This window comes from Anopheles bellator, chromosome 2 (assembly GCF_943735745.2).
Source record: "Anopheles bellator chromosome 2, idAnoBellAS_SP24_06.2, whole genome shotgun sequence".
NCBI classification, from domain to species: Eukaryota; Metazoa; Arthropoda; class Insecta; order Diptera; family Culicidae; genus Anopheles; species Anopheles bellator.
Window position 1 is genome coordinate 68,664,218 of NC_071286.1, and position 14,409 is coordinate 68,678,626.

Below are 14,409 nucleotides of genomic sequence, written 5' to 3' on the forward strand. Positions count from 1 at the left end.
GCGGCCATGGCACCGAGCCAGGCGGCCAGCAAACCGAGACGATACGATAATGTATGTCAGGTAAATAGAAGAAAAACAGTTTACAAAACACAACCCCTTAATCTTTGGCCGACGAAGGAACAGAGAGAAGAAGACAAAAGTATGCGTACCGCCATGAAACACGCCATGACCTGGTACGGTTTTACGATTCCGCCCTTTTTATAATGCAAAGATGATGAAACCAAATGCGACAGAGAAAAGGAATGCGCGAGAGAGAGAGAGAGAGAGAGAGAGAGAGAACTTTGGAAAGCGACGTGTTTAGCACCACTCGATAGGGAACTACGTTGAAAGGAGGTAAAATAATCTGTCGATAACAATTGTAGGCGCTTTTCCACTACATTCTTAGTAAGATTTCGAACTAGAAGGACCGCCGCGCGAACCCACGCACACACACCATCCACACACACCAAGTATAGTGTCCTTTTGTTCCGTTCCGCTGACCGACCGGCTGGCGAGTCAACGTAAACCAAACCTAGTGACAATCGCTTCGTTTTATTTCGCGCTCGTTCCGCGGGGGGCCCTTCTTTGCATCCGCACGAAGATGGCCACACTCTCGCAAAACACAAACCGACCGGAGCTTCCAGTTCCGTGCCCGAGCAGTAAAACGCCGGCAGCAGGTCTAGGATCGCGTGCTTACCAAACCCGAGGGCTGAGGAGGTTCCATAAAATCATCACCATTCAAAAGTATAACACGTCCAGATTCGCGGGAAGAACGGGGCGAAGGGGGGAGGGGCGAGAAGTGACCGAGGTACTCGAAGGCTACATTGAATAACATAACGCAAAAACTTACACACCAAGCATAGTTGAAGCAGTAAATAGAAGTTCACAAACCAAACCGAAGAAAGGGGCAAAGATATTTGACTGTTGGCATCCTCCTCCGAGTGGGGAAATAGAAAACAATAGCATTTGCTTGAGGAGGCACCACACGACGACGACACCACCCTTCGTTTCTCGCTCGAATCAGATACGCTTCCGTTGGTCCGCCGCGATCGGCAGTATGGTGATCAGCAGCTGATCCGCCACTCGTCTCTCATTGGTCTTTGGAATCGATCGATCTCGTAGGTTTGTGGCTAACTTTAAGAAATTCTAAACATGGTGAGACATGGTGGTGCAACAGGATAGCAATACACGCAAACGCAGAAACGAACCATCACAGGAAGACTTCGTGGCACGGGATGGACGAGTGTCCGGTGGGCGAAGATAAGATTGACACGGACACACGGTACACAGCGCAGAGTAGGTAGCAGGGGGGAGGGCAAGCAGTGCACCGGCACACCGGAACCGAGCGAGAGAACTTATTGGACACAATATTCGGAGCAAGAAAAAATTACAAAACACACACAAATAAACAACACAGCATTAAGGACATGATAAATAATATTTTGCGAGTGAACTGCGCCAACGCGCTCTGGCCGTGCCGTCGGGCGGGGTGACAGCTTAAAAAGGATATAACAGTAAAGAGAACGGATATTAGCGGTTCGTAAACTAAGTTCTAGCAAACAAACAAAAAATAAATGAAAACACAACACAACAAATCCCCGTCACGCAGTCCCGTGTATGGCGCGAGCGCGCCATCCCGCGGACGAGAAAAGGTAGAGCCCGTGAATAAGGTAAATCTTGTAACGATAAAGCAACAAAAAATGAAACAAAACGCAGGTTAATCGCGGGTGGGAAAGGAAGGAAGAGGGCCGTAGCGAAGGCGCGCTGGGGACACACACCAGGGGGGGGGGCGCGCGCGAGAGTAATCGAAGTGCAAAACCCAACCATACTTGCTGCTACCCAAAGTGAAACTCAAGCAAACCAGAAATGGACGGGAAGTGCTAGAGGGCAGTGACGTATCGAATCCGTGCGATAAGCGAATAACGGGGAAAATAAATGAATTAATAACTACCAATACAAGCAAGAGGGAGTGGCAAAAGGTGTACCCCGCATTTCCGTCTGTCAACGGACCGCCGAAATCTGTGGCCTCTTGGAGGGCCACAATACAGGGATTAAGAAAGTGGTTGATTGCGTCGGTTTTTTGATAACGCGCGCCGCACCGCAAATCTCGACGGCTCCGACCCCCCTTCCGAGTACACGCGGTGGAGGCACAATTACAAGCGAGCGATAGCGTACGCTGACCGTGAATCATCGACCGCGGCATCACCAACCTAGTGGCACAGTGACCGTGACTACCACCGCGAGAACCGCCAAACATATCTCGTTTGACGTCACAGCCGTAAACATCTCCCATATGCCGGGCCGCCACGCCGCGCTGTTACGCAATGAGTGACTCTCGGCCGAGAGCTCACACGAGAGCTCACGCGATCGACGCGGCGCGGGTCACAGCTGATCGTAGCGCGCGCTCTCCCGAAGGATTCACGGCACCGCCGCCGCCGCCGTTCCGGTTTTCTTTCGCTCGCTCGCGCCAAATCCGTGGGAGCTGCCGGCGCCACTTGATGGACCCGCTGACTCATAGCGACTCGCCGCTCACCGCCGGGGACATCGATGGAGATATCTTCTTTTAGGTTTTCTGTTCCGTTTTCTTTATTACAGGTTCAAAAACTGGATCCTCTTCGTCGATCCCCGCTAATGGCCCAAGAATCCGAGATCGCAGACAGAGAAAGCAGGCGACCACCGCTGCGGACATCAAACGCAGGCGCGGCTCCAAGCGCATGAGTCAGCCGCTCGATGATATCGTCGCGGAGCGGACTGGAAGCGAGCCCAAAAATAGCCCCACAAATCGCGGCGATTATCGACGGGGGCAGATCTCGGCGCGAACGATGATCGAGAGCCGATAACACCACACCGCACCGGTCCTCTGGTCCTCTGTAGTGTCCGCACCCGGAGGCAGTGGCAGCTTAGTGATACGCCGTTCTTAGTGAATCATTGCTTAAAACATTGCCGTCGCCTCCTCGTGTGGAGATCGTGTTGGTTGAGAAGAAGCGAAGAGCCCGGCCCACGATGCTCTTATCAGTGTTGCAAAATGGAACGACGGTATGATCTCATGCAGTCGGCACGGCGGCTAACCGTAGGATAAATCTTCTTCAAAACGGGGTGCGTCCGTGACGTTGACATGACAAGTAACTGGCGTGCCGTTTTCTCTCCTGACGATATCTACTATATCCGGTGTCCGAGTCCAGTTCAAACGAACCCCTGCCAGCGCCAAGATAAGACGCGCGCGCGGTCTTGTAAATCTCCTGGGATGCTCCAGATTGCGGCGGATCGGCGGGTAACTTTTGGGGAAGCACACACAGCGCATCCGTGTGCGCAATAGGAAGCCCCTAGGATCTGTTTCGGCCATTACATGTTAAGCCCCCTCCGCGGGGCTATCAAAGGACAGTTGAGAGAGATGACCGGTGAAAGTTGCTGAGTGTTGGCCACGAAGTTTTTTTTAAAAAAAAGATCAAACTGTCAACTGTCTCCACTCGTACCTGGTCCATCTAGTGTTTGGATTGTCCGAAGATGTCGTCCAAGTTTTCGGCTTCAGCTTCGCCGAAGAATCAATCAGTCAACATTTGTCGGAAGCGTGCGCCATCGACAGTCTCCTTCTTCTCCGACAGTGTGGGTTTTCCGAGGGTGGAAGTAAGTAATAAGAAGTGGGTTTGGAAATAAACTGTTAATATTTTCCAATTTTCTCCAGGCGCATAGCACATGCAAGCGGAGCCCTGCGGCTTACCCTGCTGCGTCTAGTTTCCGCGGCCGAGACAGAAGCAGAGCTTAGTGACGTCGTCGTGAATCATTGCATAAAACATTACCGTCGCCTTCTCGTGTGGAGATCGTCTGTGGAGAAGAAGTGAAGAGCTCGGCCCACGATCCTCTTATCAGTGTTGCAAAATGGAACTGTATGATCTCATGCAGAAGGCACGGCGGATAACGCTAGGATATATCTTCTTCAAGACGGCGCGACCGTGTCGTTGACATGACAAGTGACTGGCGTTTTCTCCTGGGGATATCTACTATATCTGGTATTCGACTCCAGTTCAAACGAGCCCTGCGCATCACGTGCGCGTTCTATACATCTCCTCCGATGCTCCAGATTGCAGCGGATCGACGGGTAATTTTTGGGGAAGCACACACCTAGGGCCCCTGATCCCTGTTTCGGTCTCTAAATGTTGAGCCCCTTTGTGGGGCTACTAAAAGACAAGTTGCCGAGTTAGGAAACGGTCAAACACAACTGTCTTCACTCGCACTTGGTCCATCTAGTATTTGGTTTACGGCGGTGTCTTCTTCATTTTCGAAGAAGAATGCGACGATGATGACGCCAGATAAAATGGGCACCAAACCGTCACTCGTGATGGGTGCATTGGCTTCTCTTGCACGACGTGTGAGTTTTCCGAACCCCAAATAAGGCTTTTAAAAGTTCGTACAGTTTGATTGGAAGACTCACCAGGCATTTTGAAAGTAAGTTTTTAATATTTCCCAATTTTCTCCACGCACATAGGCGCCCCATTTCGTAAATGTAAAAGTTTATAAAAAAAGCGTTTTACAATTTCCAGAACGAAGTTTGCCGTTTTAAAAGGCAAGTGATCGGCAAGTTTAAAATCCCAACCCTCGATGGACCACCCTATCGAAGGCCGGCCTACAAACTGTCGCTTTTCCGATGCCGAGGCGCGCGAAACGGATGTTGGAGTTCCCCGTCGAGTTGCGCAAGAGTTGAGCGAGATCCGGGCGATCCGGGCCATTCGGGGCGGCTCTCAAGAAAGGCGTCCTCGCGCGAGCCTCCACGGGCGTACCGCGAACGTCATCGATTGGCGGCCAACCGTCCAACCAACCACGACCCAAAAGCCCCGCGCGATGACGGCGCGGATGATTCATTGGATAAAAACTCCTCCCGCGACACCACAGCCGCGATGTAGCGAGCAGCATGTGTATGTGATGTCACTCGCGCCCGGCTCTCTTTCTCGCGCGGTGTCTGCACTCGCGCACGCGTTTGGTTCGGCCACAGTTTCAGAAATTCCGTCGTCGCGATCGGTCACACCGCGCGCGCTGTGTGTTTGTGTCACTCACCTACGCTCTCGCCCGATCCCGTTCGATCCCGGCGCCGCGACACAAAGCAACACAAAGCCCCCGGACAGACACGACTCCCGTGGGGGGACCCGTGAGTAATTGCGAGCGGACGGCAGGCGCGGGATCGAAAGTTTGCCCGCGGCGGCCGCGACACACAGTGTGCATTATTGTTCTACCACTTTTCCGCGGATTCCCGGGACACCGCGGAGCATAAAGTGACACGCGCGCGGACTGTGGTCGGTGTTGGTGGTGGGCCCCGTTTCTTTGTGCACGGCCAGCCACGAACCACTCTGCGCCCAAGAACCACCTTTGGCGCCCGGCCGCTTGTGTGTATTTGTGCAATTTAAATATTAATCCAACCTGGAACGCGCGGTGCCCCATCGCCGATCGATCGCCGCGTTCGCGCGAAGTGCCATCGTCGTCGTCGTCGTCGTCGATCAAGGTGAGTGATCCCCTTGGCTCCGTTCGCTTGAACTTGCTCCTCTAGTCACCGAGGGCGCATTAGTCAGCTGCTCGCGAAATACCGTTCCCATCACGCCGCACGCACGCACGCACGCACGCACGCGTGGTCCGGAGTTGTGCTCGCTCCCTCGCTGCGTGATCGTGATCCTTGTTTTTTTTTATTTCGACCATCCACCCAAACCCGGCACAGGTGATGAGCAAAATCGGAGTGCTAAAAAAGGAGACGCGAGCTGCCGGTGATCGTGACCGAACGCGCGCGACCGAAAGCGGAAACCGCCAGCGTTCCAAATCTCGCGTTGGCGCGCGCGTTCCTTTTTTTTTCGCGTTGATCGATGACGTCGCGGTCGCGTTCGCGGAAAGCGTGTGAGTAACCCCGTCGGTGGTGACGCCCGATCTGACATAATGTGTGCGAGTGGATCGCGTCCTGCCTAGAGAGAGAGAGAGAGTGCGGGCGAGAGGGTTTTTTGGGAAAGGCCCCACGCGATCGTGAGCCTGATCGCGATCACGTACTCCTTTTAACCCTTTTAACCCAGCACTGCACCTCGTACGCGATCGCCAAAGGGTTCCATCGGAGAGAGAGAGAGTTTGCGAGAGAGAGAGTCCACTTTCTTCGCTACGGGAATTACGGATTCACTCTCGCGCCACTATAAACCCACAACAATGAGTGGCACGTGCGCGTCCACTTTGATTACGCATTCTCGGTGGGAAGCTGCGCTCACTTTGCGCCACACTCGCGCAGCTGACTGGCCACGGCGGGATGGGGCCGCGGCTCACTCATTGTCATGCACATTGTGCTAATCGAAGCGCGATAACGGGCGCTCTGGTGGTGACGTCGCTCGGAATTGCCGCTAGCTTTGATCGAAAAATTGGGCGGTCAGGAACGGGCGCCTGCCAGTCGGCGGTGGACCGGTGACTCACGAACTCGCCATGTGGCGTGGCGTGTCCATTAATAGCGCCATTTAGCGATGCTCCCGGTTCGCTTATCACATCAGGGCAATCAGTGACGTGTGATGGCAGATGATGATCACACCGGCCGCGTGTTTCGGACGAACGCTCTGTCCATCATCATCACTCCGGGGCAATGCGGTGTCAATTATTCTCCGAAATGGTGGTTGCGGGGAAAAAATTGTACAAATCGAGCCTGGCTTGATTGAGTTATGCTCTTTTTTTGTTTGAGCCTCTCGTTGAATGTTTCGGAGATAAGCAGAACGGTGGTAAATTTGGTATTGAAAATTTGGGGAAATTTGATAAATAACACCCCAACTATTAGTCAGTGCGTTGTCTTGAGAAACAACAACATTTACCATTAGCGGTCATATTTTAGCAATTTCGGCCTTCAAACGCTCCTTTCGGGCGTTTGGGTTCACCAGTTGCACTCAGATAACGATCGTTTGGATTCCGGAATGAAGTGATGGATCAATGTTTCATCCACTGTCAACGCAAAAGTTACGATTTGATAATTTTAAACATGGCCAAGCACTGCTCTGAATCATCAACACGTTCTTTTGATTAACAGTGAGCATACGCGGCACCGAATTTAATCAGAGCTTTCTCACAGCTCAAGGAATATAAAGCCAACGCGTTCTTTTGCCATCTTTACAATGTCCTTATAACACTTTTCAAGCCAATGCTTCGCTTGAAAGGTATTTTTCCTCATCAAGAGGTATTGTAAGGCTAAAAGACAAAACCTATTTCGTCTAATCCTTGGTTCTGAAAATAACAAAAGTAGCTTAATGCTCTTAGTACAATAACTAATAATCTTATGAGTCTTCTTCTTGTGAAATTTTAACACCTTTAAAGGTTAAAAGTAGCTTAAAAAGCGATGAATTCAATAAGATCATGCGCTATTTTTTTCACACCATGTGTTAATCCCTAGACCCAAATTGGCCATGAAAGGATCCGTTTTATGGCGACATTCTTGCAATTCAAGAGGTTGTAACACCGGTACTAATCCCCCTGGCACACAACCGAATCGGATTGCACCAGATTTGAATTTGAGTTTGGATGACAGAAAGCCTCACGTGCAACCATTTCTGTATGATTTACCGAATGCGAAACGTCTTTTCAAATTATTATTATTATTAAAACGAAAAGAGCCGTAATGGACGTCAACTTCAAGTTTTCAAGCACTCAGGTTGAGGCTCTGTTAGGCCGTTTTGTTCGAACTGACGCCTTTCGCTTAGAAACCGATTAATCGGCGCCGTGAAACGGATGATCTACGGACGAGCCACAACCTAAGCAGCTTCAATGGGCGCTAAACTGTTTAAAATCACAAATCGAAACAATTATTCTTCTGGTGTTTCAATTAACCACAGCCTGGTGGTACAGAAGAAATAACTGTCACTCGCCATTTTCCTTCGAACTCTGCGGAACCCCTGGCCGAACCTACGGCGTGCTGATTCACACTATCGGCCAACACGTGTGCCGGCGCCGGTTATGCTCGCCGAAACCTTCGCGCGCGCGTTCGATACATTGCTTTGCCGACAGTTTGCGCGCCTCGAGATGTAGCACCGTATTTGCATTTTAAATGTGGTCGTCCCTCATTTATGGCCACTTGCTTGTGCAACACAAATTTGTAACTTCGCTTCACTTCGAACACGCCGAAACGTAGGGTGCGTACCATTACAAAGTGATCTTTTCTTTAAAGAAAACTTCTCGGTAAAGTGGGGTGGTGCTAATTGTGAGGGTAAACGGCGTAGCTCAAATCTTCCTAATTGACCGGTAAAGAAGGTGATCGACACGATCCCCGAAATCCCCAAAAATGAGCGCGCCCCGAGGGCATCGAGAGTAAGTGCGCCTAAGCGAGAGGGAGTCCGAGCAGTGTCCCTTTGTTTTTCGTCACCCGCGCCCCGGTGCCACGTGTGTGCGTCTGCGATTTAATTATCACGCTTTAGGTCGGGCCGCACAAGAATCGATCACGATCACGCTCACGAATCGCTGGCTCTGGCCCCCGTGTTGTTTGCTTGCAGGAAAATGGAATCGTCGGTAGACACCCCGAACCAAGCGCCGCCAGCGGGGGACGCCAATGGAAACCGAACCAACTCGAGTTCTCCGGCCGACGATCGCTCCGCCCGCCCGCCGTCCGGGATCCCACAGACTGTCTGCTACTTCGACCTACCTCGTGACCGGTTTCCGCCTTCGCACATGCGACCGATCGGCATCGGTGTGCAGGGTGCAGTATGGTAAGTTGCTGCGGGCGGGCCCGATCTTGCTGTTCCAAGGCAGAGACTACCACCTTCCTCCCCTGTCCTCCTGTTTTCCTTCTTGCAGCAGTGTGACCGACATGAAAACGGGACGCCGGTTGGCGGTGAAGAAACTTTCGCAACCATTCCAGAACGAAACGGTCGCCAAGCGGGCGTACCGCGAGCTGAAGCTGATGCGCCTGATCAATCACCCCAACGTAAGTCTGGGCACGGTTGGCACGGAGCGGAGCGAACAGAAAGGGCCATCCATCCACGTTTCCTCCTCTCTCCCGCCAGATCATCAAGTTGCTGTACGCGTACACACCGCAGAAAACGCTGGACACGTTCCGGGACGTGTACATCTTCACCGAGCTGATGGACGACAGTTTGCGGAGCGTGATCGGTAAGCAGCTCGATCACGAGCGGATATCATTTCTCGTGTACCAAATGCTGTGCGGTATCCGGTACCTGCACGCGGTCGGCATCATCCACCGGGACCTTAAGCCCTCGAACATTGTCGTGTCGTGCAACTGCGATCTGAAGATACTGGACTTTGGGTTGGCGCGCAGCGTCGAGTCGACCTTCACGATGACCCAGTACGTGGTGACGCGCCACTACCGGGCACCGGAGATCATCCTGCAGATGGAGTACGACACGCGGGTGGACATCTGGTCGATAGGGTGCATCGCCGCCGAACTGATCAGCGGCCAGGTGCTGTTTCCCGGAACCGATCACGTCGACCAGTGGATGTGCATCGTGCAGAAGCTCGGGACGCCACGGCCCGAGTTCATCGATCGGACCACGCCCGGCACGCAACGGTACATCCGCAACCAGCCCCCGGTGCCGGCGCTCCCGTTCGAGGACATCTTCCCGGACAGTGTGTTCGATGGCACGGCGCCCAGCAGCCATCCGCAGCTGACGAACGCAATGGCACGCGATTTCCTGCGCCAGATGCTGGCCTTCGATCCGCAGCAACGGCTGTCCGTCGACGACGCGCTCCACCATCCGTACATCAACGTGTGGCACTACGAGCCCGATTTTCACCGGCCTCACCCGGTGATCCCGTACGATCATTCCATCGACGCGCAGCATCTGACGGTGCGGCAGTGGAAAGAGTTGCTGTTCCGCGAGATCGAAGACATCCAAAGAAGCATGACGCTGGACGAGGTAGGAGCTGCCGGATCCTCCGAAACACTGTCGCCACCACCGCCATCGTCGTCGTCCGTTCGCTGACCGGCCCGCCATCCGCCGTGTGCCATTCTGGGGAGGCACGGGAACGCCGCTTTCCTTTTGAGGCTGTTACTTGTAAAGAGATTCTAAGTTATCGTAGGCTTTAGGCGATAGATCGGAGCATTTCATGAACGATCCTCTCTCTTCGCGGGATGAACGTACCGAGAGGGAGGGAGCGTGGGGGAAACAAGGGTGAATAGTGGTCGGACCCCGGGGCCACGAGAAGAGAGCGATAGTTCATCAATTTTTTACTAGCAAATTAGGGTTTTTATTAAAAAAAAAACATTCTACAGTCGAAGCTGGTGTCCGCTGCTATTTCGTGTTTTCTTTTCCGTTTAGAACTTAGCTACATCCTTACATTGATACATCCTGGCCGAACGGAGCCATCGAGTGATCGAGTGAGGTGCTGGATGCCGAGCCGAAATTGGGCCGCGCCCGTCCCGAGTAGAGATTCTCTGCTCTTTGCCGGAACGAATATTTACACACTCAAGCAACAGGAAGAAGCGAGTTCCCGACCCAAACACCCGCGACGAACACGGCCGGCAGACGGAGCAAACGGCGGAAAGGTAGGAAGGTGCACGCCAAACGAGAGACAAGAATCGGCCTTACAACGAAACCGTTTTTTTGGGCAAATTTTTACAACGATATTGAGATATTGGGACCTTTGATGGCCCCTTGCTTCGGGGGGAGATTATATAGAGAGAAATTACATAAATATGCTAGAGGTAGAGAGGGCGGCGCACGGTGGCCACTATTCAGTCGGAATGATCGAACGCTCGAACCCATCGAAGTACTTGTGCTCGAGGATCTTCTTCGCCGAGATGCGCAGCATCGGATCGTACACGAGGCACTTCTGGAGCAGATCGATGCCGGCCGAGTCGAGGTTGGACACCTGGTTGGCCAGGTTGTTCTGCGTCCAGCACGGGAACGTCGGCTTGTAGTCCGGCAGCGAGGTCACCCCCGGCCAGATGTCCTCCGTCGGCGTGCGCAGAATGCGGAACATGCGGAACAGCTGATCGATCTCCGAGTCGCCCTGGAACAGCGGCTTCCGGGTGGCCATCTCGGCGAAGATGCACCCAATCGACCATATGTCGACCGGGCACGAGTAGCGGTGCGACCCGAGCAGCACCTCCGGCGCCCGGTACCACAGCGTCACGATCTCGTGCGTGTAGTGGCGCACCGGGATGCCGTACGAGCGGCCCAGCCCGAAATCGGCCACCTTGATGACGCCGTCCTGGTTGATGAGCAGATTCTGCGGCTTCAGGTCACGGTGCAGGACGCGCCGCTTGTGGCAGAACAGCATCGCCGCCGTGATCTGGTACATGTAGCTCTTGACCAGCTCCGGATCCAGCAGCTTCTCCGCCGGCCTGCTGTCCATGTACTTCTTCAGGTCCATCGACAGGAACTCAAACACCAGGTGCAGTTTGCTCTCCTCCATCACCACATCCTGCAGTTGCACCACATTCGGGTGGGACAGTTCCTTCAGCAGCGAGATTTCTCTGCGGCGACAGAAGAGAACCCCGCCATGGGGCGAGACATTCACGTTCACGACCCAAACCGAGCCCCAGAGCCGCCCTACTCACCGGATCGCGGTCGACGGGATGCCCTCGTCTTCCGTTTCGAGGCGAATCTTCTTCAGCGCCACCAGCTCGCCGGTGAGCTTGTTGCGCGCCTTGTAAACGACCCCGTACGTGCCCTCGCCAATCTTTTCGAGTTTCTGATAGTTCTCCATACCCCCGGCCGGATTCGCGGACGCTCTTCCGTCTAGCTAAACGTTACTCTCTCGGTGGTGGTGCGCGGCAGCTGCTCTCGGGCGCGTTGTCGTAATGGATGATCGTCTCTCGGGCGTCGCAACAACTCGTCAAACAACGCCTGCTGCGTTCCTTTCCCGTGTTGGTCGTTTCGAGCGCACGGTGCGTTTTCGTTCTAACATCGGCCGTTTGGCTGATCGGTTTCGGTGCGCAGGTACACAGTGTAAAGGCGCGACCGCGCTGTTGTAAACAACAATCGAGCGGGCCCACGGCGTTCGTTATGTTTGAAAAGGGAGGGATTTTAACCGTCGACCAATGAGCGCGTGCTTCGATCGCTTTGGCGTTTGACATTAGACCGCTTTGGCGTGCACGCCGTTTGACAGCTGCCATGCCATTACGTTTGGCGATGTTTTTCGTCTCGCCTCAACAAATTTGCGTTACTTTGAGAGGCCGAAAATAAATAATTTTGGAAACAGACGATTTTTATCCACTTAATAAAATTCGGTGTGTAGAAATAATTATAAAATCAGGAATAACTGTAAATAAAAATTGTGAATCTGCGTACGAAAAGAAACGAATTCAAACAACCCTGAATATTTCAGCAGTTCAACTACCTTCTTGCCAGATCTTCGCTCCTGTTACTTTTGGACGATTTGAAGCAACATTTTGGTTGCGAATTTTTATTCGGCTTTAAATTACCGCGATTAAAAAAAAGTCATCGAAATTTCACAATCTCATATGGAAAAACATCGCCAAACAAATCGTAGAAATCAACGACACGAACAAACGGACAGGTAAACAAACGGATTGTCAACTGGGACGTCAACGAATGCGGAAAGCGAAGAAACCGGCGCATTCGATGCAAACTCCCATCTACAAATTCGAACCAACCGATTACGATGTGGTGTACGAGCCGGCCGAGGACACCTTTTTGTTGCTCGACGCGCTGGAAGACGAGCTGGAGGACATCGGGCGCCGGCAACCGCTGCTGTGCGTGGAGATTGGCCCGGGCAGTGGAGTTATCATCACGGCACTCCGCCAATCACTCTCCCTCGCATCCAAGGTAGTGCCTCACTGTCTTGGGTTCGATATCAACCCGGCAGCGTGTCGGATGACGCACCGGACGAGTGCACTGAACGGAGCGGCCGTCGATGCGATCAACATGGATCTACTCGGTGGTCTTCGGTCCCACACCGTCGATCTGCTCGTCTTCAATCCGCCGTACGTGCCAACCCAGCCGGCCAGCAGCGGATCACTTGAGGAGCACATAGGCGAGTTCCGGCGATCGGAACCACTAACCCACTCGTGGGCGGGCGGTGCGGATGGGCGGGCCGTCACCGATCGTGTCGTTGCCGATTTGAAGCGTATCCTTGCTCCCGGTGGCCTGCTCTATCTGCTGCTGGTGAAAGAGAACAAACCGCAAGAGGTTCTGCGATGCGTAGAGCGGCTCGGCTTCCGGGGGACCATCGTCAAGGAGCGGCGTATCCGCGGTGAACACCTTTTCGTCCTGCGAATCTGCGAGACCGATGCACGATGAGAGAAACCGACGGAGGGCGGATGGACGGATTGCACTGTTTCGACATTATTCTTTTATTTTTCCTTCCGTTCGCACTCGCAGAGCGCGCCCGGCTCGGCAATACGCGTCGAGCGCGAACGGTGCGTTCGTACAGTGGTCTAGAGAATCGTAAAAAATATGTACACATTATCGATTTGTGATCGGATCGGCCTCCTTCTCTCAGATCGGCTTGGACAGAGACAGATAAGCAAACGCACGGTGCCGGAGAAATCGGAACAGGCGTCTCCATCGGTTGCTTTGGGATTTGGGTTCGCGAATTGATCGAAGCTAGCTAACGGACGAAATGAAAGTTAGTGGCCGCCAGTGTGCCTGCTTTGTATAGCCTTCTTTGATGCTCGTTATTATTCGAGATGCGGTAGACTGGGGTCCCGATTTATGTATATTGCCGAATAACTTGTGTTTCGTTTTTCTTGTAATTAGCGTTCTGTGTTTTCCTTGCGCGTATCCTTATCATCTCTCTAGTCCTTGGCTACGCGCCCTCGCGTACACCATATCCATTACACGACCTACACGGTTTCCAATATACAAATAAAATCTCCATAAAGTAACATCGAACAACAACTTATATCTTCTTTTTTATGTGTACAGATACATACAAATACATACATACGCTTGAAGAGTCGGGGATCGGGGACGTGAACTGATGATAACGATGCTTCGTAACGAAAGTAGAAGAGCACACGAACGACCCTCCGTGAAAAAACCTGGCCCCATGTCTCCTCCAGAAACTGGTTGGTCTCTAAGGACGCTCAACGCGGTCAGTAAGATGTGCGATCGCGGATCGTGGTCAAGCTTGATGGGTTGAGGGGGGGCTGCAGTCTTGGAAAATATGGTGCATGATGTTCTAGGTGTCCTCTATTCGCTCCTCCCGCCCACCGAACGGTGGCAAAAAACTGTTCGCAAAAGCGAACCGTATCAAAAAGCGATTAAGTGCAACGGAAAACTGTTTTCCCCACAAAAGAAGGGTGTCCGCTTGTGTCTCGCGCCACCAAGAGAGCGGCCGGTAGAGCTGGCATAAGTTTGCCTAAAATGGTGTTTTCGGTTCTGTTTGCTCCGCTTGGTTAGTCTTTTGCTTTCCATCAGTGCGGCGCTCCACTTTCTCGCTCGATCAGTTCGAGTGGGCATTCGTTGGCTCTTAATGTTAATTCCGATCGTGCTATTAGTTTTCGGGCGCGACACG

The 14,409-nt window shown here is 52.8% G+C and overlaps 3 protein-coding genes across 3 annotated transcripts; 2 read left to right on the forward strand and 1 right to left on the reverse strand.

Moving 5' to 3' along the window:
- Nucleotides 1–5,253: 5,253 nt before the first annotated feature.
- LOC131208291 (stress-activated protein kinase JNK-like) lies at nucleotides 5,254–10,081 on the forward strand. The gene is made up of 4 exons (XM_058200970.1): nucleotides 5,254–5,470; nucleotides 8,460–8,672; nucleotides 8,761–8,890; nucleotides 8,970–10,081. Exons 2-4 carry the CDS (start codon nucleotides 8,464–8,466, stop codon nucleotides 9,903–9,905), a joined length of 1,275 nt encoding a protein of 424 aa, XP_058056953.1. The 5' UTR covers nucleotides 5,254–5,470; nucleotides 8,460–8,463; the 3' UTR covers nucleotides 9,906–10,081.
- Nucleotides 10,082–10,170: 89 nt separating this feature from the next.
- On the reverse strand, nucleotides 10,171–11,924 carry LOC131208242 (cyclin-dependent kinase 1). The gene is made up of 2 exons (XM_058200895.1): nucleotides 11,486–11,924; nucleotides 10,171–11,401 (listed from the first exon to the last, which is right to left on the reverse strand). Exons 1-2 carry the CDS (start codon nucleotides 11,632–11,634, stop codon nucleotides 10,654–10,656), a joined length of 897 nt encoding a protein of 298 aa, XP_058056878.1. The 5' UTR covers nucleotides 11,635–11,924; the 3' UTR covers nucleotides 10,171–10,653.
- Nucleotides 11,925–12,512: 588 nt separating this feature from the next.
- Nucleotides 12,513–13,781, forward strand: LOC131209183 (methyltransferase N6AMT1). Its single transcript, XM_058202184.1, has one exon. It carries the CDS (start codon nucleotides 12,513–12,515, stop codon nucleotides 13,188–13,190), a length of 678 nt encoding a protein of 225 aa, XP_058058167.1. The 3' UTR covers nucleotides 13,191–13,781.
- Nucleotides 13,782–14,409: the final 628 nt, after the last annotated feature.

Coding starts and splice junctions, on each gene's coding strand:
- LOC131209183 (XM_058202184.1), top strand. CDS start 12,513: ATGCAAACTCCCATCTACAAATTCGAACCAACCGATTACGATGTGGTG.
- LOC131208242 (XM_058200895.1), bottom strand. CDS start 11,634: ATGGAGAACTATCAGAAACTCGAAAAGATTGGCGAGGGCACGTACGGG. Junction 11,402..11,485: donor ATCCCGTCGACCGCGATCCG/GTGAGTAGGGCG, acceptor CTGTCGCCGCAG/AGAAATCTCGCTGCTGAAGG.
- LOC131208291 (XM_058200970.1), top strand. CDS start 8,464: ATGGAATCGTCGGTAGACACCCCGAACCAAGCGCCGCCAGCGGGGGAC. Junction 8,673..8,760: donor GGTGTGCAGGGTGCAGTATG/GTAAGTTGCTGC, acceptor TCCTTCTTGCAG/CAGTGTGACCGACATGAAAA. Junction 8,891..8,969: donor GCCTGATCAATCACCCCAAC/GTAAGTCTGGGC, acceptor CTCTCCCGCCAG/ATCATCAAGTTGCTGTACGC.